Source organism: Fonsecaea erecta (genome assembly GCF_001651985.1).
Source record: "Fonsecaea erecta strain CBS 125763 chromosome Unknown Scaff3, whole genome shotgun sequence".
Taxonomy (NCBI): domain Eukaryota; kingdom Fungi; phylum Ascomycota; class Eurotiomycetes; order Chaetothyriales; family Herpotrichiellaceae; genus Fonsecaea; species Fonsecaea erecta.
In genome coordinates, this window is record NW_017387246.1 from 1,820,950 (window position 1) to 1,848,711 (window position 27,762).

The 27,762-nt window shown below is 50.8% G+C and overlaps 13 protein-coding genes across 13 annotated transcripts; 4 read left to right on the forward strand and 9 right to left on the reverse strand.

Annotated features, from left to right (window-relative positions):
- Positions 1–919: 919 nt before the first annotated feature.
- On the reverse strand, positions 920–1,954 carry AYL99_03915 (hypothetical protein; the record flags this gene model as incomplete). Its single annotated transcript, XM_018835429.1, has 4 exons — positions 920–1,107; positions 1,237–1,381; positions 1,485–1,862; positions 1,931–1,954. 4 exons carry the CDS (start codon positions 1,952–1,954, stop codon positions 920–922), a joined length of 735 nt encoding a protein of 244 aa, XP_018695079.1.
- Positions 1,955–2,659: 705 nt separating this feature from the next.
- AYL99_03916 (hypothetical protein) lies at positions 2,660–4,717 on the forward strand (the record flags this gene model as incomplete). The annotated part of the gene is made up of 6 exons (XM_018835430.1): positions 2,660–2,940; positions 3,003–3,281; positions 3,344–3,501; positions 3,572–3,890; positions 3,955–4,229; positions 4,299–4,717. The coding sequence occupies 6 exons, from the start codon at positions 2,660–2,662 to the stop codon at positions 4,715–4,717; spliced, it is 1,731 nt and encodes a 576-aa protein (XP_018695080.1).
- A 150-nt stretch (positions 4,718–4,867) lies between these two features.
- Positions 4,868–5,179, reverse strand: AYL99_03917 (hypothetical protein; the record flags this gene model as incomplete). The annotated part of the gene is made up of 1 exon (XM_018835431.1): positions 4,868–5,179. The coding sequence occupies one exon, from the start codon at positions 5,177–5,179 to the stop codon at positions 4,868–4,870; it is 312 nt and encodes a 103-aa protein (XP_018695081.1).
- A 201-nt stretch (positions 5,180–5,380) lies between these two features.
- On the reverse strand, positions 5,381–6,881 carry AYL99_03918 (hypothetical protein; the record flags this gene model as incomplete). Its single annotated transcript, XM_018835432.1, has 2 exons — positions 5,381–5,871; positions 5,924–6,881. The coding sequence occupies 2 exons, from the start codon at positions 6,879–6,881 to the stop codon at positions 5,381–5,383; spliced, it is 1,449 nt and encodes a 482-aa protein (XP_018695082.1).
- Positions 6,882–7,392: 511 nt separating this feature from the next.
- AYL99_03919 (hypothetical protein) lies at positions 7,393–8,708 on the reverse strand (the record flags this gene model as incomplete). The annotated part of the gene is made up of 5 exons (XM_018835433.1): positions 7,393–7,534; positions 7,614–7,686; positions 7,772–8,111; positions 8,190–8,247; positions 8,314–8,708. 5 exons carry the CDS (start codon positions 8,706–8,708, stop codon positions 7,393–7,395), a joined length of 1,008 nt encoding a protein of 335 aa, XP_018695083.1.
- Positions 8,709–9,351: 643 nt separating this feature from the next.
- AYL99_03920 (hypothetical protein) lies at positions 9,352–10,605 on the forward strand (the record flags this gene model as incomplete). Its single annotated transcript, XM_018835434.1, has 4 exons — positions 9,352–9,393; positions 9,456–9,711; positions 9,806–9,982; positions 10,043–10,605. The coding sequence occupies 4 exons, from the start codon at positions 9,352–9,354 to the stop codon at positions 10,603–10,605; spliced, it is 1,038 nt and encodes a 345-aa protein (XP_018695084.1).
- Positions 10,606–10,777: 172 nt separating this feature from the next.
- Positions 10,778–11,567, reverse strand: AYL99_03921 (hypothetical protein; the record flags this gene model as incomplete). Its single annotated transcript, XM_018835435.1, has 3 exons — positions 10,778–10,973; positions 11,026–11,314; positions 11,405–11,567. 3 exons carry the CDS (start codon positions 11,565–11,567, stop codon positions 10,778–10,780), a joined length of 648 nt encoding a protein of 215 aa, XP_018695085.1.
- A 3,594-nt stretch (positions 11,568–15,161) lies between these two features.
- AYL99_03922 (hypothetical protein) lies at positions 15,162–17,219 on the reverse strand (the record flags this gene model as incomplete). Its single annotated transcript, XM_018835436.1, has 5 exons — positions 15,162–15,516; positions 15,594–15,770; positions 15,839–16,722; positions 16,788–16,870; positions 16,931–17,219. 5 exons carry the CDS (start codon positions 17,217–17,219, stop codon positions 15,162–15,164), a joined length of 1,788 nt encoding a protein of 595 aa, XP_018695086.1.
- A 1,172-nt stretch (positions 17,220–18,391) lies between these two features.
- On the forward strand, positions 18,392–19,339 carry AYL99_03923 (hypothetical protein; the record flags this gene model as incomplete). Its single annotated transcript, XM_018835437.1, has 1 exon — positions 18,392–19,339. One exon carries the CDS (start codon positions 18,392–18,394, stop codon positions 19,337–19,339), a length of 948 nt encoding a protein of 315 aa, XP_018695087.1.
- A 224-nt stretch (positions 19,340–19,563) lies between these two features.
- On the reverse strand, positions 19,564–21,747 carry AYL99_03924 (hypothetical protein; the record flags this gene model as incomplete). Its single annotated transcript, XM_018835438.1, has 1 exon — positions 19,564–21,747. One exon carries the CDS (start codon positions 21,745–21,747, stop codon positions 19,564–19,566), a length of 2,184 nt encoding a protein of 727 aa, XP_018695088.1.
- A 1,028-nt stretch (positions 21,748–22,775) lies between these two features.
- On the forward strand, positions 22,776–23,459 carry AYL99_03925 (hypothetical protein; the record flags this gene model as incomplete). Its single annotated transcript, XM_018835439.1, has 1 exon — positions 22,776–23,459. One exon carries the CDS (start codon positions 22,776–22,778, stop codon positions 23,457–23,459), a length of 684 nt encoding a protein of 227 aa, XP_018695089.1.
- A 247-nt stretch (positions 23,460–23,706) lies between these two features.
- AYL99_03926 (hypothetical protein) lies at positions 23,707–25,076 on the reverse strand (the record flags this gene model as incomplete). Its single annotated transcript, XM_018835440.1, has 7 exons — positions 23,707–23,747; positions 23,796–24,275; positions 24,334–24,403; positions 24,456–24,497; positions 24,581–24,722; positions 24,808–24,890; positions 24,969–25,076. 7 exons carry the CDS (start codon positions 25,074–25,076, stop codon positions 23,707–23,709), a joined length of 966 nt encoding a protein of 321 aa, XP_018695090.1.
- A 645-nt stretch (positions 25,077–25,721) lies between these two features.
- On the reverse strand, positions 25,722–27,275 carry AYL99_03927 (hypothetical protein; the record flags this gene model as incomplete). Its single annotated transcript, XM_018835441.1, has 1 exon — positions 25,722–27,275. One exon carries the CDS (start codon positions 27,273–27,275, stop codon positions 25,722–25,724), a length of 1,554 nt encoding a protein of 517 aa, XP_018695091.1.
- Between the last annotated feature and the right edge of the window lie 487 nt (positions 27,276–27,762).

The window sequence follows — 27,762 nt, forward strand, 5'->3', positions numbered from 1 at the left end:
TTGAGTACCTGCCACAGAATTCGTGAAGAGTAAAGCCCCGTCGGCTGGTAAAGTTCATATATAGAAAGGTGAGGGGTTCGTAAGTTATTTCGACTTCACTATACTCTCCCAAAAGAGGTTGTGAAATTGGGTCTAGGCCCTCATTCCGCACGACAACTCAAGTAATCTAGAGCAGTGTCCGCCGCTTCCGCCTCCGTTTGTCTGGTTTCAGGCCGAAAATCGATATGTTTTGCCTGGAATTATCTGAGGTGCTCACCATAGTGCACATGGAACAAACTCTGAGCCAGTCTCAAAAAAAAGAATTAGATCTATGAGGGAGGTGCGAACTGTGCATTCGGCCTCCTGCAGTGTGTGGTAGTTTTATAGTACCCTTCGCAGGACATTTATAGGACTTCTTTCGAAAAGACTGCCAAGAGCCCGTGACAACTGTAACGTCCGCTTCACTGTCTGAAATCTGCACTTCTCCACGACCATCCCCATGGGGATTGTGCAAGTTGAGTTGACCCAAGGCCCACGTTCGGGTGAACAATACTAACTTGTTTGGGGGACGTCGGAAAAGGCGGAGCTATCGATGTGGGGTGAGCGGAAGATATGATGATTGGCAAGTTAGTTAAGCTTAACCTATTTGAACATGAGCTCGAATGCTTTTTCTGGAGTACCGGGGGGAAGGTGTCTCCGACACCATTCACGACTTCTCGACTCTGGCAACAATAATTTGAGCTGCTCCTGACCCAGGATTCTAGGTCGAGTTGCCTCATTATTGTGATAGTGCCTCTGTGTCGTTAGACGCGATATCTCTTTATGGATGTTGCAGCAGGGAAGCATTAAATTGGGTGATTTAAAAGTAACATTTTGAGAAGATAGGCATGAGACTTTCACCCTGTACGACCAGATATCTTAGTACTCCGTAGCTGCTGGCTCAGGCTGTCGTGCCCCCGTCTACTGGGTAGTTGCTACCAGTGACATAAGACGCCTCGTCGCTTGCGAGGAAAGCAATGACCCGAGCGATCTCGACAGGATGAGCCTGCCTGTCAAAGCACTGCATGGTAGTAGGCACTTTCTGGCCACCTTTCTCGAAAGGGTCCAGTAAAGGGGTCTTGACAACACCTGTTGTATATTTTGAAGAATGTGTCAGCATGATGTGCGAATAGGGAAGAGAACATAACAATGACCATCTCCACACAGGTATCAGGGCCAAAGCTGGAGCCACGACGAGCAGAGACATATCTCGCTTACCTGGAGCAATGCAGTTGACTCTGATACTACGCGGACCCACCTCTCTTGCCACCGACTTTGTCATACTGATGACCACAGCCTTGGAGGCCGCATAGATGGACGTGTTTGCGCAGCCGATCATTCCCTGGATGCTTGCCGCATTGACCTGCAAAATTCTTAGAACATGCCAAAGCTTTCTGGGGGTCAAAGAATGATCGAAGGAAAGTTCCTTCCCACGGCAGAGAAATTGGCATGTCAAGGGGACTCACAATACTTCCTCCACTTTGCATATGCTTCAACTGCTCTCTCATGCAGTGGAAGACGCCCTTGCCATTGACGCCCATCATGAAGTCCCAGTCGTCATCGGTTACTTCAGTGATGGGTGCCTGCATTCGCGCAACACCGGCAAGGTTGACTCCGCTGTCCAATTTGCCGAATTTTTGCACTGTCTTCTCGACCCATTCCTTGACTTGGACGCCATCGCGCACATCCACAACTGTCGCGATATGTTTGTCTCCTTTGATTTCCTTGAGAGCGTCATCAAGGCCCTGCTGATTGACGTCTGCAATGGAGAGGATGGCGCCTCGCTTTGCAAGAAGCTTAGCAGTCTCTAGGCCGATGCCACTCGCCCCACCAGTCAGCGCAACCTGAGAAACATTCAGAATACTTTCGTCTATTGCTTCCTTTCTTCTTCACTTCGAGAGAGTTGACTGACCACTTTCCCATCCATAGAAGCCATCCGTGTTCTGCCCTATTCAAGCCAGTCTGGCTAAGCACAGGTTCAATGTCTTGACCAGAACGCTTCACTTATTGTCAATTTTCTGGGATTATGTAAAATCGGATACAAACAGGCTCTCGAAGTTTCAGCGACTAAAGGGTCTCTTCCAATAGTCCATGCGAGAGGGGAAGGAAGAAATGTTCTCCAAGATCTCTGCAAAGGAGTGGGATCATCCGCACGGAGCAGGCTATAGTTCTCCACATAGTCCCAGTCCATATCACAGTGAAAGTATAGTAATACTCTTTGGTTCCGCATCTTTCCGCCTCTTACGTAACCTGCAGTATGACAGATGGAAATGCTGCTACTTCGCCCAAAAGCCTCGGACCACTCGCACCGCTTTTTCACATTGAATAAGCCTTGAAAGGAAGAGGCTCACCCAATCAGGGTAATTTCCATCAGTATTCAGTCATCTCCATTCTCCGACGTCGATACGAGATTCAAGACCCGCAAGAGTGCAATATGCAAGCCCCCGTATTGTACTGGCGGAGAATATGTTCGCAGGTCGAATGAGGACCATTCCGTTGAGGCTGAAGGCCATGTCATCCGAGCCTTCAACTCGCATCATGATCCGATTGAAGAACTTGTAAGGATTCTTATCATCCCGTAGCTCCATACCTTACACTCTATAACCTGTGGTACATTGACATGTCTATTGCGGCCCCAAACATGGCAATATCTCAAGGCAGCACACTCGAATCTGTCTCAGAGACACCTGTCGCTGCCACAAAGGTAAACGGCAATCATTTTGCGCCCACCGAGTTCCAATACCCAAAGCACGTACTTGGACAGCCCCGTCCTCTCCGGGTCATCATCATTGGAGCAGGCATTGCAGGTATCGCTGCTGTCAAGCTATTCAAAGAACGCTTCGAAGGTCTCCCGGTCAGTCTGACGATATACGAGAAAAATGCCGATGTAGGGGGAACTTGGTTAGAAAACAGATATCCAGGGTATGTGCAGAGAGCCAAAGGACGTCATATCAATGGCCCGGGCGGTAACAATGTGACTCCAGGTGCGCCTGTGATGTGCCGGCGCACGGATACACGTTCTCGTGGGAGGGGAATCCGAACTGGTCGACGGCATACGTGGCGGCTCCAGAGATATGTGAGTATTTCCAGGGGCGCGCCAAAGCATATGGAGTATATGACTATTTACATGTCAACCACCGCGTTGTGGGCGCTGTTTGGAACAAGAAGCTGGGGGTTTGGGAGCTCGGGGTGGAAGACCTCGCCCAGTCACGGACTTTCACCGACCAGGCTGAAGTGGTTATCAATGCCACTGGATTTCTGAAGTGAGAGAAACCAGACACCCCTGGGATAAAGCCATTGAATATGAGCTCATGACTTGACACAGTAAGTGGAAATGGCCTGAAATTCGTGGCCTCGACTCGTACAAGGGTCATAAAGTCCATTCCGCTAGATGGGACGATTCTTTTGATTTTACGGGGAAAAGGGTTGCAGTGATTGGAAATGGTTCCTCGGCAATTCAGATTGTGCCAATTCTGCGAGCTGGTATGCACTTCCGAGCTGCGTGTGTGGTCAGATTATCAGCATATCGGTCATGCTAACCCCTTGACACCAGTTGTGAGCCACTTGGTGTCGTTCAACCGATCTCCCACTTGGATCACTCCCGAGTTTGGCCAGGAGTTCGCCCCCGAGGGTCGCGAACAGGTATTCACCGAAGAGCAGAAGTCAGCGTGGGCCAACGACCCGAAAGGGTTTCTGGAATATCGAAAGCGAGTCGAAACCACCATGAACCAGGTTTTTGACCTGTTCTATAAAGATTCTCAGATCCAGAAGGATTCAACGCAGCATTTTCGGCACAGTATGAAACAGAGGCTCGGGAAGAAAGGGTATCTTGCGGACAAACTTGTTCCGAACTTTGCGGTGGGATGTCGAAGGTAAGGACTTCCCTCTGTGTCCCTTCGCTTCGAGATCGTCCCTAGTGTTAAACGCTCTGATTAGGGTCACTCCGGGACATAATTATCTTGAGTCCCTCGCCGAAGACAACGTGACGATTGAGACGGGACAGATTCTGCAGATCACGCCGGACGGCCTTGAGATGGAGGACGGAACCAAGTACACAGAAATCGATGCTATTGTGTGTGCGACTGGGTTTGATACATCTTTCCGACCCGCCTTCCCAGTCGTGGGAGAACAACAAGATCTGAGGGAGGTCTGGAAGGATGAGCCCACGTCCTACCTCTCCATCGCCGCGCCCGGCTTCCCAAACTTTTTCTGTGAGTATTCATTCGTGCCTCGCACAGTCAGCTCTTTGATGTAAATTTCTTCTAATGACGATGCACCAGTTGCTACGGGGCCAAACTGTCCCCTCGCAAATGGCACGTTCGTGCCTTGTCTCGAGCGAACCATGTCCTACATCTTTGAGCTGGTTGCCAAGATGCAGCGGCAAGGAATCAAGTCGGTTTCGCCAAAGCAAGAGGCACTCAGAGATTTCCAAGAGTACAAGGACTCCTTGATGAAGGACCTCACCTGGACCAGTGGCTGTCGATCGTGGTACAAGAACGGTCAGGTTGATGGCAAGGTCTGGGGCCCGTGGCCCGGGAGCGCCCTACACTTCCTGGAGGCAATGGCAGAGCCGCGGTGGGAAGACTGGGATCTTAAGTACATAACGGGTAATCGATTCTCATATTTCGGCAACGGCAAGACAAGCAGGGAGGAGCAAGGCGGCGACCTGGGCTACTATGTGACACAGCCAGGTGCCTAGACGATTCAGTGATATATTTAGCTCAGGGGCCGAGTCAACAGGTTTCATTTCAGTAGAGTTGCTCTAGAACTATGCACTGATCTTCCTAAGCTCCTTCATAGCCGAGGCTGGAAAATGGCATTCTGGAGATTTTCGTTGAGATTTACCAACTCAGCTCCGTTGGGAGCGTCGATCCTGGTCTGGGGGTAAAATATGATCCAGGACTGTGCACATGCTCTGAGCTGTCTGATAGCTTTCGGCCATCTTCTGGAGGATTTTCGACAGCGTGTGAACCTGCTGGAGGATTGTCGTCGTCTTGGTCGAATTTTCAAACTCGGCCAAGTTCGTCAAGAGAGCAGTCAAGGCCACACTGGCGGGATGGGGAGTAAAGACTATCACAGACTGCATGCCAAATCTCGTGCAATACATATCCATGTTGCGAACAATGCTTATCGCATTCTCAAGGCAGATGTTCTTCGACATGGTTCGGAAAGATGATGTTGGGCAGACTTCCGAGATCTTTCTGCCACTTTGATGAGAAGCCTGAGTTGGCTCGTTTTCTACCACTGAAGAATGCAGTTGGATAACCGTGCTGTGAAGCAATTGGCTGTTTTCTCGTCGGTTAGCCAAATTCGAGCAGACAAACTCTATGACTGGAATAGAGAAATCGGAGTGGGTAGAGTCTCACTGGATGAAGAAGAATATGGCTCGAGAGCTCTGCACATTCTCGGCACTCCACCTAAGTTGAGCTGGAAGCCTCCTCCGCCACGACTCAAGCTCGTCATGTAGTGCCGCGGCAGTCATAAAATTCCCAGGAATGTCGTCAACTTTCGATGTCGAGGCTGAATTGGTGATGTGTCCGGATACCTTGATAGCCAATTCCATTAACTCCAGTAAGACATCCCACGCTTGTGTTTCTTCTAGACTTTCAGCCAGCAGTGTTGAAGTTTCAGAGGCGGAAGTCAACACCTTGGAATATATGAGGCTAAATGCGGTAAATAGCAAGTCGGATTTTCGAATGACGGTTGGGTGCCCAGAGAATATAGCCCAGAGTCTGTCGTAGAAAACGCAGACGCGCAAGAGACGCTGCCGTGATTGCATATCTCTCGGAGGTAAGGTGGTCCTGGAGTGATCTATCATGAGACCCATCTCAAACGCGAGTCGGCAAGCGACACCTGGGACAAGATTTAGTATAATACTGACGTGTGAAGTCAATATGGCACTTACCAGCATACATCCACCCCGATCGATCTCTGCCAACAGCGCACTCTAAGTCGCTCAAAATGAGAAGTCCTTGTATTGTGGTCAAGCCTTGGGGGCTTTCCAACTCTGTCTCCACCGTGTATCGCGCACTCTCATGGAAAGTGCTGTCTCTGTTTCCCCGGTACAGTGCTTTGATGTCTGACCTGGACTTATCAGCGTATCTGAAACCCATCGCCAGGCAGCTTATGTGGAGAAAACCTGAGTAGTAAAGCTTATCCTGGTCTCTGTGTTGTTCAAATGCTTCCCGGTCAATCATCTGCAAAGGGTTATTGTAATGCGTCCAGAAACAGGCCATTAAGTGATTGTATGTCTCCGTATTGAGATCCTTGATCATGTGGTGCAGTCTCTTCTGCAGATGCCATGATCCCGAGGAGTTCCCTTGAGATTCAGTAAGTTGTTCAGCAAAGAGTTGGTATCTGGCCAGGGGCGTAAAGTATCGTGGCTGCCCAGTAGTGCCATCGTACTTCAGTCGAGTTGACTCAACCAGAAATGAGTGAGTGCTACCTTCGTGACTCTCTCGGAATTGGCCCCGATCATTGAAGTCTGACCCTATAACACCCCCACCGTCTCCGGATGTAGCATGGGAAGTTGGAGTCCGATCATAGTGCTCATTATCACTTAAAGCAGAGAGCCCTTGATCTCGCTGGAGGCCAGCTCCCTCAGATTCAAGACGTGACAAATCAAATCCATCGCCGGAGTTGTGATGAGTCCAGGATCCCGACGGCTGTTGGCTGACATCTTCCTCCAATTGCACCTGCTGCGTTTGTACTTGGATTTCTGGATGCTGTGGTTGTTGCGGGAATTCGTCGTCCACCTCCTTCAACCGACTCTCTAGAAGCTCGATATGTTCAAGCAAGGAGTGCACAAAGACTCTAGATCTAGGTCTGTTCCGCGTCAATGTGCTGCTATGTGATTGTTTCATTTGAAAGTAGAAATGGACAATGCTCTACCATTGGGTATTATAGCATACCTCCGTCGCTCGTCATCGTTCCGGAAAACACACTCCAGTCCACTATCTTTACAGTAGTTGCACGACTTCTCGCCCGCGTCGATTACACACTGCCCCGCATTAAACGGTATCACAACGACGGTCTGTGGTTCACATACCTTTTTCCTTTTATGTCGGCATCCCGTGCACGCCACTGATGCTCGGGTCCGCCCAGGTGCGAGTCGCGATGACGGACCCTTCGTAGCGCACATGGTATTTAGAGACGTGCAAAAGTCTCGCAGCAGAGGATGAAGACACTATCATTCTAAGCATACCCTCTACCCTTTGAAGTTGACTGCTCCAGAAGTAATCTGCAGGATGAGGGGGTTTCCTAGCCGAAAATGCGACCACACGTCGGAAAATGGTAACCGCAGCACCGGCGATATCGGTCCCCGTCATGTGACTAGGCTCGAGGGCTTCAATCTTATTGGCAAGGCTCTTCTTCCTATGCGTTCCATCCCTTCCTAGCCAAGAGCTCTTTGGCCCACGATGCAGCCTTTTTGAAATAAATTGCGGAAGCTTCGAGTTGTGGGAAGGTATAGAAGCCATGAGGCAAGCCGGCGTAGGTTGCAACCTCAACTGGAACGCTGTAAAGTAGTAAGTAACTTTTCCAAGCTGAGACTATCTCGATAGTTTCATCTCGCCCCAGGGAAGAATATCACGCACCCGGATTCCTTCAATCGATCCGCATAGGCAAATGCTTCGTCTCGAAGCGGATCCATGCCGGTTATCTGTATCACTGTACGCTTCAGATTAGCTGAGAGAAGCTCCGTAAGCGTCGATCGGGGCATCTCTTGGGGGTGAAAATAAGGACAACCGCTTACAAGCAGGTGGTAGACCTTCCATGGTTTCTACCAAGAACGGGTTCGCATAAACGTCAGGGCCCGTGGCAGGGTAGTAGGTCTCCCAGCAGCGTAGCATATGGTCTTTGCCGAGAATTGAGGCGTTTTTATTCTGCTCCCAACTCGTGTACTCATACTTATCCTTGGGGAAGTACTTTGGATGACACACAACTGGACCGTTCAATACCTGGCCTATGATCCCTTTCTCCTTGTTGTCTCTTGCCATTATAGGGAGCACAGCAGCTAGGTTTGCGCCGGCAGAGCTGCCACAAGAGAGAATAAGAGACGAGTCGATCCCTAGTGTATCCGCATTGTCCTTGCACTGTCATCATGACACAGTGCTTGAAATTAGTGCTCCGGTCAATCGTGATGAAATCCTGCAATAGGACCCCTCACTTACCCATTTGAAAACATCATAGAAGTCGTTTATCGCATGAGGGTATCGATATGCAGGAGCCCTGGGCACGTATCAATTGGCATTTTCGCTGGGAGGAAGTGAGTGAGCCTCGAAAAGGGGAACTTACAGCCTGTAATCGACGTCTACAACAACTGCACCAGTCTCCTTTGCAATCCAACGACAAACGCCTTCCTCGACGTCGTGGTTCCCTAGCACCCAGCCGCCTCCGTGCGCTACCAGGACGAGAGGTGCCTTTTCCTTGCCCATCGCTTTCAGCTTTTCTGTGTTCCGGTAGATCTTGATGCCCACATTTGCACCATCTCTTACAGGAACCTTATCAAATGACACGTCCAAGCCCGCGGGCGTGCCCTCTGGGACGGGATGGGGATATTTCAGCCATGTCTCGTGCTGTTGCTCTATTGGTAAAGCATAGAACGCGTCAAATCGTTCGTCACAAGCTTGCTTCAACGGAAGCCAAACAGGGTCTGGATCAGAGAGCCAGGCATATTTGAGGATGGCCATGGCGTGAATGCTCTTTCACAGATGATGCTCGTGATTTGACAGCAATATTTGATGCATCCCCTATTTAAGAGTGGTATCATTTTGTAGTGCTCACTGTATGGCGGACCTGGCTATTGGAACAAAGAGCACCGTTTACATCCCGCGGCAGCACATTGGCTAAGCGGAAAGACTTGAGCGTAGGGTGTCAGGGAGACTATATCCAACAGTGGCGTCATTTGCGACATAAGATTCCGTGATTATTCTAAAATCACGTTGGCAAATAAGTTATCTTACAAGCGTCGGTCTCTCATTGTGACATTGCCTACAATGTTGTCTCTGACCTTACCGCAATAGCCGCGGCGGAAAATGGACGGTGCAACTTCAGGCATGAATAGCCTGTCAACCGCCGAGTATTGGAGAGATTCTGACTTCGCAGAGAAGCCTTCGGCGCATTATGAACTTTCGCCTCCTGGAAAGATGAACCATTGCTCCTAACCCAGAACCAGAGCAAGCGTTGAATTTTCCAGCTCTAGCAGCGAGTTTATTTTGTATTATAATATGGCTCCTATCAAAGCACGAGAGCTAGCCAGCGACTGCCACTCTCACAGCCCTCTGCACAATACCGCCAGGTACACTTGTCATCGGCTGTATCCAACAATCCAAAATGGGAAGCATAGCTACGATGCGTGCTGCACAATTTCATCGCGTAAGGGCTGTTGTCGGTCTACGCCAGTAACAACCTCAGAGCTGACACAAGCATGACTGCAGGATACAGGCAAGATCCAGGTCAATGAAGTCCTCATTCCGGAGCCGCTCGACACGGAGATATTGGTCAAGATCAAATCTGCCTCCTTATGTCACTCCGACATCATGGCTATTGAAGGCTGGACGCCAACCCCGAGCAGCGTGAAACCCCTCACTCTAGGGCATGAAGGCGCCGGCGTCGTCGAAAAGCTAGGGTCCAAAGTTATAGGATTCAAGCCTGGGGAGCCGGTGGGATTTTTGTATATCACGGGATGTTGTTGTACGTATGAATGCTCCCTCCGTGCTTCAAGATCATGGATTCCCAACACCCAAGCCCGCTTAGGAGATCCTCCTCTTGCTGAATGGACTTATAGTTGAATGCGAAGCATGCAGGGTCTACAACCTCTATTGCACGCAGGGTATTCCACGTATCCAGGGGATGACCGCGGATGTCGACGGATTTTTCGCCGAGTATGCTGTAGTCGACTACCGGAATGCCATCGTTCTCCCGGAGGCGATCAAACTGGAGACGGCTTCTCCGCTCTTCTGCGGTGGCATTGCGGGAAGGTAACCCCCTTGCCGTGATGGCAGCCCCTGGCTAATTCTTGCAGCGTTCAACACTGTCGAATCGTGTGAGCTGAAACCTAGTGAATGGCTCGCAGTCGTCGGCTGTGGAGGATTAGGGCAGGCTGCCGTGCAATATGCCAAAGCCATGGGCATCAAGGTGATCGGACTGGACATCAGCGACGAGACACTCACCGAAGCCCAGCGGGTCGGCGCTGATCTCACGGTCAACTCTGCCACGAATCCGAACTATCTAGACGAAATCCGAAAGGCCACGGGAGGTGGAGTGCATGCCGCGGCTGTCTACAGCTCTTCGATAGCGGCGTATGAAAACGCAAAGAAAGCTCTCCGAATAGGCGGCCTCCTCATGGCCGTGGGTCTGCCCGAAAAGCCATTTCCGGTGGTTTTGACAGAGATCATTACTGGACTGTATCGGCTCAAGGGCGATTGTACTGGAATTCCAGAACGTATGCCACGTGCCATTGAGTTCACCGCAAAGCATGCCATACAGCCGAACGTTGTCAGCTTCCATAAGCTGGAGGAAGTACCGGACATGGTTGCGAAGATGAAGGCACAAAAGTCCACGGGAAGGATGGCAGTGCTCTTTTAGTACCCACGCAAAGTTTATAATTGTAGTTAGCCGCTCCTCAGCTTAGCTTGCAAATTCATCGCTGGCTAAGTATACGCGCTAGACTGAATGCTACAACAAAGGAATGACGAGTGATACCTTGTGTCCAATTGGTCTTGGGATGGAGTCATTGCTACCCCTTAATCTTGAAAATCTATGAGTTGATGTAGAGCTTGCAGCTTTTAGCCTTTGTGCTTTCGCTGGGAACACTCCTCGCCCACCATATTCCGATATTCAAGGGTCGGCTCTTAAATTCTACCCTGACAGTTCTCCACAACTCCAAAGACTTTGTATACTGCTGCAACTCATACAAGCTACCTCGGATTGCGGTACCATTGCAAAGTATCCGACTAGAGCATATTTACAAGTTTAAACCCTTCAACTGGGGAAGACGACACCCACACAATCTCCACCTGTGTATAGTCCGTTTCCCACTTCTTGTCAGCACTCTTCTTAAATCTCCATGTGTACCTGGAGCCAGTTTGCACCCCAACATGGACTCCATTGTGCTCCATGACTCCGCCCCAGAAGATGTTCGCCCTGCCGGTTGCGGCGGCATTCGAAGCATCGATTTGAAAATCCATGTTCACAATGTTATGCTGTGTGCGTTTGAACTTTTCAGTGATGAACGCAAGGGCTTTGGCGGTGTTGGAGCGTCCCTTGATCGAGCCGGAATTGAGATTCATGGGAGCTTTTGATGGAAATGAGAGGCCAGTCAGTTATTCATTCATTAATTCTCTGAGAAGTTGGAAGAAGCGTGTGGGGCACGAGCACTACCAACCTTGGCCTTCAAGATCTGGAGCGACTTTGAAATCAAAAGTGCAGTCTTCTGTGAAGCAAGTCGCGATATCTTCCCACGCGAAGATGTCGGCGAACCAACCGTAGTTGTTGATATGGTGCGTCAGGGCAAGTTGCTCCTCGAGATGCGTCGTTGCACTTGCCATGATGCCTTAATACTTGGGTATGGAGGTCGAAGCAGCACGAATGGTTGGTGTGGACCATTGTAGCCCATATCATATAGTTTTGTACGAACGAGCACTGCAAAGCCTCTTAACGGCTAGGACTTCCTCTATAGAGCTAGCTGTAGTTCATGCGCTGTCAAGGCTACTGCTGAATATGCTTCGTAGGCAGGTAAAAGGTCAGAAGGAGAAGGCAGCTGCCGGTGGACATGTACATTTTTTCCGCCGGATAGCGGCACTGGTGGTCACAGAGGTAGTGCGGGACACAGGACATATTCGGAGGAGAAGAGCCGTGGTCAGAGAGAGCCTGAGCAGCCTAAGGGTGGACGTGCCTTGTATCTCAGCGCGTGGATTTCATCATCCAGCCAATACAATCTTCGAAGTGCGTCTCGCCACTGGGAGCAGTATAGACTGAAAAGGACCCTGATCCATTCATCGGAAAACCTAGCAGCTAATGCCGTGGAAACCGAATGCGATCCTGGCTATTGTTGATCCACATGGTATTTCCAGATTCCTTTCCTTGATATCCAAAGAAACATTACCAAATCCGTTTCCGAAGCCTTGAGATCGCGGGAAGGTGCTGCAACTCTCGAAGAACAGAATTGAGGGACAAAATTTGCAGAGTTATGCATGTTCCAGACTGTATTTAGTGGCTCGATGAATGCAAACCCGCACGGCCTTCAAGACGTGTCTGAGCGCAAGTGATCTGGCCACAGCGATGAAAGGGTATATTTCATCCGCCTACATGATCTGCTTCGGACTAGAGGCACTATTTTGACCTTGGAGCACCTTCCCATATTGCCCGTAGGGTTCATACAACAAGATCTGTGGTGTAGGGAATAGTTGGCTAATCTGCCTTTGCTTTAGCTCAACGGTGCCCCGAAAAACGATGTTTAATGAAAAGTCACTCAGAGAACCAATCAAGCCGGATATTGGCTTGGAGGATGAAGTAGAAAACTGCTGCTTTTGCAGCATTTTCCTTCCTCCAATGGACCTGCGGAGCGTGGAGGCGGATAACAGGCGCCGACTGCGTTCACTGTTGGCAACCAACCCCTCCACGTGCTTGCTTAGCTTCCTTCCCAGAGTGATATTCATGCTACCAATTGGTTATAAGTTCTGTACCATCTTTAGTTATCTTCCTAAGCATCTCAGGGTAAGCTACCCATTCCGGTACATGTTCCCCTTAAAGAGGAAACTCCAATGCCTCGGTTAATGATGACTATTTACCGAGAGCCCGAGTCATTCCCTTCTCCCACGAGTAACACGGATCTGTCCTAGATGTTTACTACGAAGGGTCCTTCTGGCTGGTCATTGCAACACTTTTATTGAAACAGAGTTGTCCCTGCCAAGCGAAGATGGCGGGAGTGGAAGCAGCAGATTCAAATCATTCAGATGCACAGAAGATAGAAAAGAATCTTCTTGATCATGTTCAACCAGGTGGACTTCCCAGCGGATCCAAAGACACCACCCCAAAAAGCGACCAGATCGCCGAGCGTATGAGCAAGTAGGTTTGTTTTCTTTTGCTCGCTGTACAATTACCCACAGCATTTAAGAGAAATAACCGCTCATCACAAAGAACAGACTGCTTCAAACCACTGCCGGTCTGGGTGCACTCCTTGCGACCATCAATTTCTCAGCCAACCTCGCTGCATACATTTCTGTACAATCTTCAGCACGCTCCGACCTGACATATCGAGTTCTCTGGCGCACACGATGGAAGGGATTGCCGAAGACACTTGCTGCGGCACCTTCAATTTCGTCCGTCCTCACACCTCTCAGCGCACTTATCTCGGATTGGCGTAAGAGTCAACGTCTGACGGGTCTCATTCCTTTGTACGTGAGGCTTAGATTTCTGCTATCAAGGAAAGCCTTCAGAGAGATCGACCCCGTTCTCCATCGCCTATTTTTTATACAATGCAACGCCTACATCATCTTCCAGGCCATTGAGAATATCTGCCACCTGCAGAGCAAAGGGATATTACCAGCATCTATAATCGAAAAGCGAGGTGGGCTCACCAAATGGATAGTATGGAGTTGCCGCGCTTGGTGTGTGGGCGTGGTGAGCGATTTCTTCCGCTTGTGGCGCGAGGCCGAGATCGAAAAGAAGCAGAGCACAAAAAAAACTGCTCAGGAGCAGGCAGACTTCAATCGAAGATGGTGGAATCAATTCATGGTCACTGCGTGCTGGTTTCCCATTGCGCTCCACAGCAGCTTTTTACCTCGTGGGATTCCGGGAATGAATGCGGGAATAACCTCCACTCTGAGTGTCATAGCTAGTTGCAACAGCTTGAGGAATCAATGGCGAGCTACAGCCTAACAAAACAAGTCGACTTGTATAGCATTAGAGATCAAGCTTTTGGAAAAAGAATTCTCCGCAGGAAAAGGGGGTTGTCTCTAATCCGAGGCATTTACTGATAAAAGAATCGCTTGACTTTCTGCGACGGCAGATTTGACTAGACACTAACAGACTGGCCCCTACTCTAGCAAGATGTAGCCACAACTCAACACCAAGGCATAGATCTACCAGTCTAACACCACCTCTTCCGGTCACCATACCTGTTACCACGCTTATCACATCCAGCGATAACAGCCATCACATCGTCAATAGCTTTGCCTCGATGGTCCCACGCGATTACTCTCACGACAGGACCGCTTCAATATTCTATAACACTCATTCCCTTAATTCATGTGTCGATGATGGAGATGTGTCTGAGAAGTCCACTGGCTTTCGCCGACGTTGTCGATTCTTCTTTCTTACAGGATCAGTCGCAAGACGTCTCCTCACTATCTGCTGAAAAATGCTCCGGGGCTGTCAGGGGGAAGAGACAGAGCCGGACAATGGGTTATCCACACGTAGGCATCTGTTCTGGAAGTTCCGCAATCATGAACGTTGTGTTCATGTGCATCGGCTCTGACTCCTACACCTACCTGCTAGAACCATGGAGAACTCGACTGCGCAGACCAGAATCTATCAGTATATGAAATTGGATGGCATGAACTCTGACACTGTCAGTGAATGCAGTTATGCCTGGTGTCCTCGTAGCAATCCTCGTGACTGCGCCGCCTCTGTACTTGTGTCTTCTTCCCCGATACACTGGGAAAGATCCTGGGGAAAATTGCGCTGCTCTTGGGGAACACGGATCTGGCAGCCTTTCGTCAGGCAGACATCGTGCCTGATCCGGAGAGCTATACGATCACAGGATCAGCGGCGAAGACGAATCCGTCGCAGAGCACCTGAGCACCGCTGTGTAGTTTGTTGTAGTGCAAATGGGGCTTCTCAATGGTTGATAGGGTGGAAAAGACGCTGTGGAGGAATTGAAGCCGCCCCCACCCTAGCCCCCGGTTACTGCAGCCTTGCCAATTTTAGCGACAGCCTCGGATGCAATGCGCCATGATTTTAGAGTTGTTTAACGAATAACTTCACTCTTTTCTGCACTCGTGGGAGAGCATTCCAGAATAGGACGGAACTCATCTGAATAATCCGATTATAAGCCCAGTCAAGTACCTGGAATATGGTGACGATGGACAAGAAAACCCCAGCTTGTTTTTAAATCGGAAACCCTTTTCAGCCACTCAATTTCAGGTCTGGATGACTTCGTTTGCGAGCCCATTTTGTATCGTTTCGAGCACATGGGTGACCACCTCCTCCTGCCTGAGCCGCGTGTACTGTGCTCCCACGCTCTGTCCCTGTGCCGTCCCGAGCCAGGCAGAAGATTGATTCAGGGACATTTCTTCGGTGGAGTTCCTGACCAGCATTATAATGGCGTTGACGATCTTGATGATAAACTGAGCACCTTCAAATCTGCACATCAGGGTATGTAAAGTCCGCATCAAATATCCGAGCTGCTGGGTGATCTCGGTCTTGGCCTCGAGGTCCTGGGGTTCGCTGAGCTGGATGAGATGCAACGCAATCGGGAGGATAATCCATGGTGGCCTGTCACGTTACATTGGGATAGATGTCATTAAAAGAGGACTTTGAGGCAGAGAGTCTTTGAGATGGGGATCACTTACACAATGATGGAGAGGTCTTTGGGATTTGCGAATCGAAGCATCGATGCTGTGATAGCAGCCGTGTTTCTTGAGGCCTCTTTGATTTTGAGTAAAGCCAAATCCTTAACAAACCACGCCTGAGAGCTGCGGCTGTCTGACAGCCTGAGAAATGGTTCGTAGAGTATTGAAACAGCAAACCTGCACCAGACAAGAAGTCAATTTTCTAGAGCAATTGACTCGAGGGCAACTAGATTCGAGGGACTTACTGGTGCATTAGTCCAATGAGATGGAAAATGACGAGATCAGCGTTCGGTACCCTCAAATCCTGAACTGCGGCGTAAAGGTGAGCGAAGTTGACGCCCCAGATCTTCAACTTCTCGTCCAGCTGACCGATGTCTTCCAGAATGTCGAACGCCTGCCGATCTTCAGGGAGAGTCCAGGTGGAGTTATAGTCCCGGTATTTCAACCGCACGGAGTCCACCATGATTTTGGTCAGCTTGCAGAGGAGGATGAATACCCGAGTGAAGTAGAGTTTTGAGTCGAGCGATATCAAGTGGCCTCCCGAGCCCTCTTCCGCAAAGTCACTCAGCTCTGGCAGACGGCCTTCCGGTCGCCTCTCCAACCTATCGAAGCGGCGCAAACCCAAAGAGATCATGCGGTTGCGAATCATGCAGCACCACCAAATAATCCTCTTGCGTCGTGTCGAATATAGGTCAGCCATCCCCCCAGCGACCGCGTGGCGGATGGCTTCGTCCACCCAGTAGCCATTGACCTCTCTCGTGGAGTCATATGGGCTCCAGTAGCTCAAGAGAAGGGCGCTTTGAGCGAGACCTTCTGTGCCCATGAACTCCCACTCGAGCCGGTGATAGAGAGTCTGAGCAGAAGAAAAAACGGCTTTCTGCGCCTGCTTGACGGCGCAGCGTGGCCCTCCTCGGAGTAAGTCTTCATCAATATGGGGTAAGGCTGCAAAGAGTACCGACAATAGTAATAGTCGCATAAGCTGTGGATGAGCGAGGACGTCTTGTTGAGGCGCTTTATACCACTTGAGGAAGTCTGACTGATCCACCGCCGGGCAGATTGGGTGAAATTGCTGAAAGTATGCTTCTATTAGTTTATCTTGAAGGCGTTTCGAGAACAGCAGTCCTTCACACTGATGGAACTTAGTTCATGGTGTCTACTCGAGCAGTTGTGATGGATTGACTGGGCAGATCCTACCGGTTGAAACCCATCATCTAGGCCGAGTCCTGCAGAATTCTGTTGTAGCTTTTGCCAACATTCATACACACGCTCCAAACCAACTATTTTTAGGTCTCTCAGCTTGGCACATCTTACATGATAATAGAGCCCTGAAGACATACCTGAGTTGAAAAGCAGATCTTCAATATCGGAATAGTCACGGCTGATGTTTGAATCAAGTCTATTAAGATCAAATGCTGGCGATGGGGTAATTCCTGAGGCGGAAAGCTCATCGTCGTAGCCATTGTATGGTATCGAGATGTGAGCTATTACACGTGTCTTTGAGTCTTCTTCTTCCTCCTTTGTCGCTTGATACGTTGGCGTCCCGTCTTCTGGAACCAAGCATACATCCTTGGGACATATTGTGCTCTGCTGCAACAGATCAAAATAAACGCGATTTGTGCCGCTCATATCGATGTTTTCATGGCATTGACGAAATATTCTAGTGCTCTACCCTGACCTTGAAGGTTCACAAGTTTCTTCACGTCTGTGGCGCTAATACGGAAGTTCTAAGGATCTCTCACGTGCGCGGCACAGGACCTTACACGCGAAAGGGAGGCTTTCATCAACCCGAGCTTCTGCTCACAGTAAACTCTGGGTCCTATGACAATTTTGCATCCGGGTCGCTGGCGCCTTTCGGATCTGATGCTAGTTGCTCACTAGCCACTCTCTAGACTCCGGTTCTCATGCGAGTCCAAGAGTTTCATAAGCCAAGCTCTGGCGCTGGCAAGATCCTTCGGGATTCCGGGACGAAACAAGACGGAAGCGGAAGCGGAACTGGAAACCAGGCGGAATCACGGTTGGAGTTCTTGTCATAAAGCGAGTAAGTGGAGGCGCGGAAGTGCATGGACCAGAGCCTAACCGCAAAGGATGACGACGGGCGTACGATTTCTCGGTCCAAGCTGTAGAGAGCAATCGGGTTAGCAATTTTGGTTCCACGGTGGAATAGCATTCCGGGCCGTAGACGTGAACACTCAGCACCACTCTGAATCCTGGTTGTGCACAGGTCTGACTTTGGTTCCGAGCATGTATGCTTCTGTGATAGTGGTGATCGCAGTGGAGGAGAGGGCCATGCGACGAGATAGACCCTCAAAGAGCCATCTTCCATCTCTATGAGGGCTGTCTACGCGCAAGATATATCTTGGGGACCTGGAACGCATATTGTGGAAGACGTATGTGGTGAGCGTAGCTACTTAGGCCTCAGAAGGGAGCCATCGTTCTTTTCTAAAAGAACATCTTCCTCTGTAAGACTGCACGATGCCCTCGTGATTTGGCTCCCAAATCTCCCCAATTCCGTAGTCTTGTTCTCCAGGAATATGATACGATGGTATCCTACCGTTTTCCCATGCCATCCCCCGCAGTCCGCACATGTAGTTGTTTCCACTTGGGACCAAAGTGCATAACCTCAAAGACAAATACTTCTCCGCATGGCTATATCCTTACGAGGATATCCAGAGAGTACTAGTACGACGTCCTCTGTTCGAACTTCAGGTATATTCCCGCAGAATTTAAGCCCCCCACTCACTCTCTACCGTAACAACTACCGCAAGATAAACCGTGGCAACAGAGCTCCTACCACCATCATGGCGTACAAAGTACAATACATGTGGCATCCCACACACAAGGTGTCCGACCTGGTCGCGTGTGAGAAGTTCTTTCGGGACGTGTTCAACTTGGAGAGCACACCCGTGGAAGCGAACCTGCCGCCGAAAGAAGAATGCCCGACATATCCGCGCGACTACTCGATCCTGACCATGATCCGCGAGGTCATGTTCGATTGTGTGGACCCGAAAAAATACATCGTTGAGGGCAGGCAGTCGCTCGAGGATGTGAAGGCGCCAGGCCATCTGTTCTGCTTCGGACTGGCCGTGGACGGCGCCGACGAGATCTACCGCGTGTGCATCGAGAATGGCATCCGGAGCACTGACCAGGCGAACCGGCTGGGCAGTCTCAAGAAACCGCCGACCACGGGTTTTAAAAACGCAACCCTCTTCTTCACCCTGCCCGAGAGCGCTGGGCTGCGGTATCAGATCTACCCTTGTAGCGCGACGGGTCCGCCTGATCCGCGGGCGGAGCCAGGCTGGACGCTCCCTCCCGTATCGGAGAGCGACCCTTTGTGCCTGGAGTTCTGCTCTCACCACACAATCCTCTCAGCGAGTCCTATCAAGGCCTTCAATTTCCTCATCGGCATCCTGAAGGGCAGGATCATCCACCAAAGCCGCAATGAGCTCCTCGAGACGGACAGTACATACATTTCTCTTGGAGATGGCGTGTACGAGATTGCGGTGCCGACGCGTGCCGGCTCCTTTGCGGCAGAGGATCTCAAGTTCAATGCCCCCTTTGACACATATCATGCGCTGACTTGGAAAGTGAGAGATCTGGCCAAGGTCCGGCGGCACCTAGAAGACAAGACGATTCCGCTGTTGATGCAGGACGAGCACATGGTGGTCACCGATCCAAAGTATACTATTGGGGTGCCCTGGGGTTTCACGGACAGAAAGGTGCCGGGTGATTTGAGACTATCACCATGAAGGAGTTGTACGCTTGATCCTTATTTGGGCGGTACCTGGCAAGTTGAGGCATCTGAAGCATAGAAGCTCTCTTGCATAATGTCATGATAACATGTGATCCTGATCTGAGAAGTTGGAATAGCTCTTACTGTAATGGCGAGCTTTCGGCTCGCAGCCACGGCACTGAAAGTGCTCAGAAATGAGCAAGTAGACGCACATTTGAATGTGGCTCAGGAGGAAGCAAGTTACCCTGACCAATTGAAATTATTCCAAAGATCCACGCTGCTATCATCCCACAGGAAAGGCACGTCTGAGGTTTTCTGCGAGGCGTCCTGAAAGGGATCTTGATAAATGGTTGGCAGAGAGAGATCCCAGTCATTGTTGGAACTGACATTGCCGTCGTTCCATGTCGTATTTTGCGCGAGCCCAGGCACCGTGGTGATTGCATACGACGCTGCGCCAGCTCGGACATTCTGAGGCCACTGAGACTCGATAATATCGCGGGCCACCTTGATAGGGCGACGCAATTGCTGCAAGACCCGTCGAGCCAGGAAGGAACCCTGAGAGAAAGACTCCATGATTTTTAAGGACTTGTTTAGGAGATTCATTGCTGGCCTGGTCAGATCGTCGGGGTTATTATGCTTGACTATGATGCAGATCGTCGGGACCAATGCACCAGTCAGATGATGTAGATAGGCGTGTCGCTCGCAGCGTTTGGATCTCTGGGCCGTATATGACGCCTCGACGGCAGCAACGACCTCGGTGGCAATGTTGATGCAGAGCTGTGCAGTCTTCCTCCCATAAGTAAGACTGATCATTTCCTCTCGACGCAACAGCATTCGCAGGTATAGAATCCGCAGATGCAGAATGAATCCCTGCTGTTGGATAAATGAAGGTGCTCCGTCATACATGTGCTGGGACCCTGCAGCTTGAGGCCAACGAAGAGAAGAAGGAATCTCTTGAGATAATTCAATAATCTTGTTGTCCATGGCAGCAATGAAGTCCTGGCTGACCGGTTTCTTTGCCCTTGCGCCAAACATCGCTTCCCAAACCTCTGAAGAAAGCCTTGTCAACTTGATTGTTTCCAATAGATAGGGAACAGGGGAGGTCGTGGGCATCTCAGGCAGCGAGGGACAATCCGGATACAACATGCGATCATCGACGCACTTGGGCAGGCAAACATTGATATCTGATTCTCGGAGCAGCTCAGGAACACCACGCGTCTGAGCAACATTGTGGTTAAGACAGAAGACCGACCAGAAAACTCGCTGGCGGTAGGTTCTGTCGTAGAATTTGCAATCCTCCCCCCATGAGGGCTCATTGTGTAGGCCCAGCTGGAAACATAACCGCACTGCCGTGCCCATTGTATCGTAGGCCGAGTTCAAAAGGCCGGCATACATGAAATATAGTGTTTTCACAAGCAGTGTTTGGATTGTCACAATATTGGCTCTCTCCAGCCAGGTGGCGTGGCTGAGCAGCTTGTCTCCGCGACAGAACTCTTTCCAGCCGGGGAGATATTGGCCCTGCGTGGAGCTGTCACATAAGATGCTCACCACTGCCATGATGAATTGGAGCAGGGCAGCTAGTTGCACCGCGCCGCTCTTGGTGAGGCAATTGGCGTCGTTCGCAACAAATGCGGAGAATTGGGCACGCAGGTAGCCCTCGTTCATGCAAGGGTAATGTGGCTGCACATTAGCAAAGAAGATGTCCAGTGACCTATGTATCTTGGTCGCGTCATCAACCCGTGCCTGCTCGACTGTCTGATCTATATCGCGATAGATGTCGGCCACCGAAGTGTTTGGTTCAAAGGTCGAGCTTTCCAGGAAACCATCCACTTTGAGAAGGTCTGTCCCATGTGCTCGAGTCACTGAACGGTCAAGGAGATCGATCTGCTGGAAGAAAGCGGTACCGGTCATGAAATTGGTGTTGCGCTCAAAAACGCTTTCTCGAGGAGAGGACGTCTCAGTGTCAATGGTGCTTAGAGGAGTCTGTTCATGGTTGTCACCAAGCACATGTGCGGCAGGCGAGGGAACCTGACCCGTCACCTGTTGGTCGTCTTGAAATTGTGTTGTTGTTCTCTCTGTCTCGTTTCGTCCATTCCTGCCGCTCTGCTGGTGTCCTTGTGTGGCGACATGTGCTGTCTTTGGGGCACAGTCTCTTGCTGCGGCAGTGCGAAGGCCAGGACCTGGATTGGTTCGACTGTCGACGTTAACCCAGTCGGTGGACGTGACATTTGGCGGCAGCAAAGTCGTCGCTCTCGAACTCCTGGTGCCCCGTGGCTCTGAAAAGACGCATTCAGTACCACAATGGCGACAGTTTCGGCATACCTTTTCGCCGCTGCACTTTCTCTTGCGGCGTTGACATTCATTGCACGCTCGCGAAGTGTATTTGTCGCGGACTCTGGCAGCATTTGAGCCTGATGAAGTCATGGTTGTGAGATTCGCTCCAAGGGGGTTTTAGGGGCCGTTGCTGAGACAGAATATTGACTCGCCGCCTCCCCAACATATCGACCAAGTTCGCTGCCAACAGGAGATGACCCCCTCAAGCTCGGCACCCCGCATGGAGTTGATGTGGAGTGGCGGGGGTCGCAGCGATATTGCAAGGGAGGATGTCGTTGATGGGTGCCTGATAGAAAGCCCTCGCAAGCCACCAGTCCCAGTCATAGTCGGCCAACATCCCACGCCAGCTCGGGCCCTGGTCCCGTCCAACATGCGTTGACCAGTTGGCTTATGAAGGAGAGTGCCGAGATTAGAGTGGTTCCGCAGCCAGGATGGTCGATTCGGACCTGCCATAGACTTGGGAAGCGCTGTGGAGCGACCGAGTGCCGGATATCGGCATGCTTTAGCCTCTCAATAAGCGGAAATGCACTCATAGGGAACAGAGACCCAATGGGAGGTTCCCAAGCGGGAATCATTGAAGCAGTTTGTTTCTTCTGAGCAAAACCCTCTCCGCATGTCTAACTTAGCTTCTCTGTCTAATTTTTAGCAGCTATGTCACTAGTGGCTCCACAACGGCCAGATGGTCGAGTCGGTTTCATGTCAGTAATGATGGGTTCCTTTGCCCAGGAACCTAGGAGCTGGAGAAAGTGTTACCAAACGAAGAGTTCTCCAGCAACTGCACCTTGCATCCCTTTTAACGGCCGGCGTATCTTGGATACGCTCTGCTTTGAATCCTTAGCTGTCAACTCTACGGTTGCACCTTCACCCAATGTATACTTCTGACGGGCAAGCTTCTCCTTTTCATTTCCTTGTACCTCGACTATGAATCGTTGTCTTGCAGGGCCGCTGATGTTTGGAATAGACAAACACCTAGGCCGGCAGCTTCTGCTGCACGGCTTCAATCATTCGGTGGCCTTCTCAAGGAGAAGGGGAATCTTGTTGGAGCTGCCGTTACCATTGGAAACACGCTTTGCGCCCAGATCACAGCACGAGTTGGGTTTGACTGGGTGCTTATCGACATGGAACATGCCCCTGTGTCGGCGCGTGAAGCATCCATTTTGGTCCAAGCGGTGGTAACAGCATCAGGCGGACAGTGTGTTCCAGTAATTCGCACTCCTTCGCATGGAGTCGAGTGGATTAAATGGGCTTTGGACTCTGGAGCCGCTGGCATCATTATTCCTATGGTGACCACTGCCCAAGAATGCGAAAATATCATTCAGCGGGCCATCTACCCACCGCGGGGCCAGCGCAGCTTCGGTCCTTTTCTTGCGCCATATGCCGACGTCGACCCCGCCGCCGATGTCGCGAAATACATGAAAGAAAGGGTAAAAGAGGTAGCGGTCATTCCCATGATCGAGTCCGTGGAGGGTGTGCAGAACGCCGAAGCGATATTGAGTGTTCCGGGAGTCACAGCCTGCTTTGTTGGGCCTTACGACCTGCGGCAATCTATGGGGCTATCAGGCGGTGACGGTGAGGAACCCGTCTACATCGATGCATTGGAAAGGATTCTCGAGGCGGGGAAGCGGAACAATGTAGTCGTCGGAACAGTAGGTGCGACTGAAGCATCTGCAAGGCGGAAGGTGGAGATGGGCTTCAAGTTTCTGCTCACGGGTCAGGAGCCCAATTTCCTGGCTGCTGGTGCTCGGTCGACTTTACAGCAGTGTCAGCGGGGGATGAATGCTGCGAGGTCCAGCAATCTGTAGGCAGCTGTGGCATATAATAGTTTGCCACAACAAGATCACCTTTGTCGGCCCCCAGATGGCAATCCAAATGCTGCATATATGGCACGAGAGTGGCTATAATATTCTAAAGATTGTCTAGAATCTTGTGCTATAGTGATTCTACTTGGTCTCGCCTCTTCCTTCTGAGTTTTACTTGACAGCTTCTATCTTTGCGGAGAGGAGTTTCAAGCCAGCTTGTGAACACTCAGCCGTGAGCGAGGGTTCTCTGTCAGAAGATGGCGACAACATTGGAATGGCTACCAACACCTCCTGAAAGATTGTCAGTGATATGTCTATACTCGTAGGATGTGAACTGACCTTTCACATTCGCCGGGCTACTAGATAGGAAGAATGTGTATCGGTTGTGTTTCTTGCACAACACCGCCAGTTCTTCCACATCCCACAGCTCACCAATGGGGCTTCCCCAGAGAGGAAGCAGCCAATGATGCAAATGTTCTGGCTCGTCCATCGGCCATGTTTCGAACGAAGGCGCATCGCTGGCTACGGCGCTGAAATAGTTATCATGCAGCAATTCGACCATGTCGTGGGCCCGAGAGAGCCCTGCGAATTGTAGCTCCAGGTAAGCCTTTGCTCCCATCTCCTCTCGTTGGTTCTGGTCGAGCTTCCTGTATGCCTCCGAAAAGCCGGTTCTCACGATGAAAATATCGCCGTACTTGAACTCCACGCCTTGCGCTTTCGCACACGACATGATTTCTTCGGCCGTGATCTTTCGGGGCGTGAATGGGTCGTACGACTTCCCGCAGTAGTCGTAGAAGTCGATGAGGACGCCTCGTCCGACTGGGTTGCATGGTTTTCAGCTCATTAATCCTTGCAAATGGTGCAGTAGCAATCTTACCGATGCCTCTGCGCGCCCATGCGCTGGTGCCGATTCTGCCGGACTTGCCTTCGATTTGTTCGACTGTCGTCTGAGACACGTCAATTATGTCTTTCTTTTCCGTATTGGCCAGATCAATGTACATTATTGTACCATATATACCCATCATTATGCTTGATACCAGCCTGTTGGACAGGATTAGAGGGATCCGTCATTTAAAAGAAAAACAATCTATAGGAGGCTCAGGAGAACTGGATCAAGCACTTACATGACGAAAGCCGTCCCACTGAGAGCCGCTCTGAGTGTTCAACTCATACAGATCGTCGAAGGCATAAGGGCGAACTTTCAAAACGGTATGTTTGAAGGGGGGACGTCCGAAAAATGGAGGCTCTGGCCACTCGGCAGGAAGGCTTTAATGAAAACCACACGTCAGCCCGCTATTCAGCGCTCAATGGAGCTCGTAGGCTCTCATAGCAATGTTCATTTCTCCCTTACTTCAAGCACGTCCTTTCTCCAGTCTGAATTAGTTTCGAGGCTTCGATTACCCTTCTGGGCGTTAAAAGATTTAGTCGGCCCAGCTATAGTGGTATAATTAGCCTCATCCTGAGCAAAACGGCCAAAACCAGCCAACAGCACGAGGAGGCTGCAGGTCCTACCTCGTCGTCTGGTCCCCAGAACCAGGCGGCATACTCAGGGGCCCCAGGGATCAAAGGTAGCTCTTTGAGCTTAGGCAAGTTGTCTGAGTCTGGGTCCCATGTCGCCATTGTACAGTCAGGCCGCTGATCGAAGTTTGAATAGCCCTAAAGCTGACCGATGGACAGGAGATGAGAAAGTATAGCACTTTCACTCTCATATTTGAATTCCTAATATTGCACAGAAGCTCTGCTGAGCAGACCTGTCACGCGCCCGGTCGCATTGTTAGCCGCAGTTGGCCTGGGGGTTGCTGCGGAAGACGGAAAATGGCAGCTAGACTGGAGTCAGCGGTCTGCCAGATTCCTAGCACATACCGAGCTTTCCACCCAGAACTTCTCAATATTGTTCCACTTATTAAATGGGCCATACCGATGCGGAATAACAATTTATTGGGAACCACCGTTGACTCTGCACAGACTACTGCAAGTTTATAACTTCCTTTTCTGTTTAGTCTTCAAGCGAACATCGGGAAAAGCATACGCATCTTGTGATATTCTTCACTCGATCCACTGACTCACACTTGTCGATCACAACCAAGAGATGCTTCTGCTCAAGCTAGCCTATATGGAATACCTCCGCGTCCCTACCTCCTGCTTCCACTTTGCCTCACACATCTTCACACCCACAACCTTCCACGATATGGTTAGAGGACTCCGCCCTGTTTGTAGAAAGACGGGGCAGCCCAATCCCTTAGTTTTCTCACCCCATGTTTCGGGTCACTTGAAAACCTCAATCTCCTGATATGTATCGTTTAAAGCAACCTTTTCATCTCTTTGGACAACCTCGTTGTCATCTGACACTGCGTCTTCGAAGCTGACAACTACGGTGTCTCCGAAGGTGGCGCTGAGGTCCTCGATCGACTTGCCACTGGTCTCCGGGTAGAGAAAGAAAATGGTGAGGATAAACACGACGGTCCAGGATATATTGACGAAGTAGAACTTCCAGTGGATGACATCCAAGGCGATTGGCGCGGCAACCAGCAGGATCACATTAGACAGTGTCAATCCCAATGTGCCAACCGCCTGCCCCTGCGCGCGGATATAGCTGGGGAATATCTCAGAGATGTAGACGAATTGAGTGGCGTCGATGCACGTGCACCAGAAGCAGATCATCAAATACGTCAGGAATATGGAGGCCTTGAGTCCTGGTCGAAAGTTCCGCTCGAGATACAGGCTTTGGAGAATGCAGTTCAGGATCACACACATCAGGATCCCGCAGGTGCCGATCAGGAGTAGAGGACGACGGCCAACTCGGTCGACGAGGGCGGCATTGATGAAGTTTCCTGGCATTGTAATACTGACCCAGATGGCCTGGAGAATCAGTGGCATGGGGCCCGTCATGCCCAGCTGTTGGTACACCAAAACTCCATAGATGCCCACGGTGGTCAACCCCAGGAATTGAGTGCCCCAAAGCAGGTTGAAGGCCAAGAAGACCCGTTTTCGGTTGGAGGCTGTCCTGATAATAGGAAAGGATCCAATCCGTTCCGAAACACTCGAGTCGAACGCGATCTGTCTGGACATCTGATTGAATTCGCGCTTTGCGTACTCCCCAGCTTGATCTCCCAAGTGTCCGTGGAGTATGCGGATGACAGTCTCTGCTTCTTCGCGGCGCTCTTTCATAATGAGCCATCGGGGAGATGCCGGTAGGATAGGAGATCCGGGCAATAGGATCAAGGTGGGCAATACCTGGACTGCCAGGGGGAAACGCCAGGCAAACCCGGATTCAGGGTCATTGACACCTTTGAAATACGTGCCCACGTTGATCCAGCAAGAGAGTGAGTTGCCGATAGCAAACATGAAACCAGTCATGGCGACCATGAACCCGCGTGATTCTGGAGGCGAGACTTCAGCCTGGTACATCGGCGCCACAGCGAGCAGGGAGCCCATGCCAATGCCAGACAAGACTCGCGCCGCAAGAAACATGGCCGGGTTAACTGCACCACTCTGAAGGGAACCACCGAGCATGTAGATCAGCGTAGTCAGTTGTAAACTGAGCTTGCGGCCCAGAGCATCTGCAGCCCAAGCAGCCATGACAGCCCCGATAGAGGCTCCTCCGATAAATGTACCGGAGGCGGCGCTGAGGAAATGTGAGGTGCGCTTATAACCAGCGTCACTGGGGTCGTCGGTGTAGCCCATGGCCACATAGAAGCCATGTTGCCCGATCGCGCCGCTGAGACAGGACATGGAATAACCACATGCCATAGGACCAGTAGCAAGGAGCATCACGAGCGCCCAGTTATAGGCCGTGATGCCTGGAAGGAGGCGGCCCATCCTGAGCTGTCGTTATTACCCAGGACTTAAGGCGAGATAGAAAATAGTGGTTGAGAGAGTCCTAGAGCCGCGGCCTTGAGAGTGCCACAGGCACTGTTATGACTACCGATGCTGAGGGTATTTAAGACCCCAGTAGACCAAAGCTCCCTCTGACAACAATCTATTCTGAGTCCTAGGTGTGGAGGTGTGTCTCTCCGCAGGCCGCTTTCCGCCTTCCGTTTTCCACGTTCCGCATATTGCTCACATGGCCATAACCAACAACGGCAATACTGAAGTTAAAGTTGGTCCCAGATTGTGGTCAGTTCAATTTACGTTGCGCAAGCCTCGGAAGGTGATTGGACTGACTCAGGTCGCCCGGAGACACCAATGCTCAAGTCTTGCCTTCCGTGCCCCCCTTAACTCTGGTTCCCTCAGGGACTATCATCAACGTTCACACTTCTAGGCAGTATGTTTGGTCTTGATCATTGTACTTGGTTAGGGGCTGTAT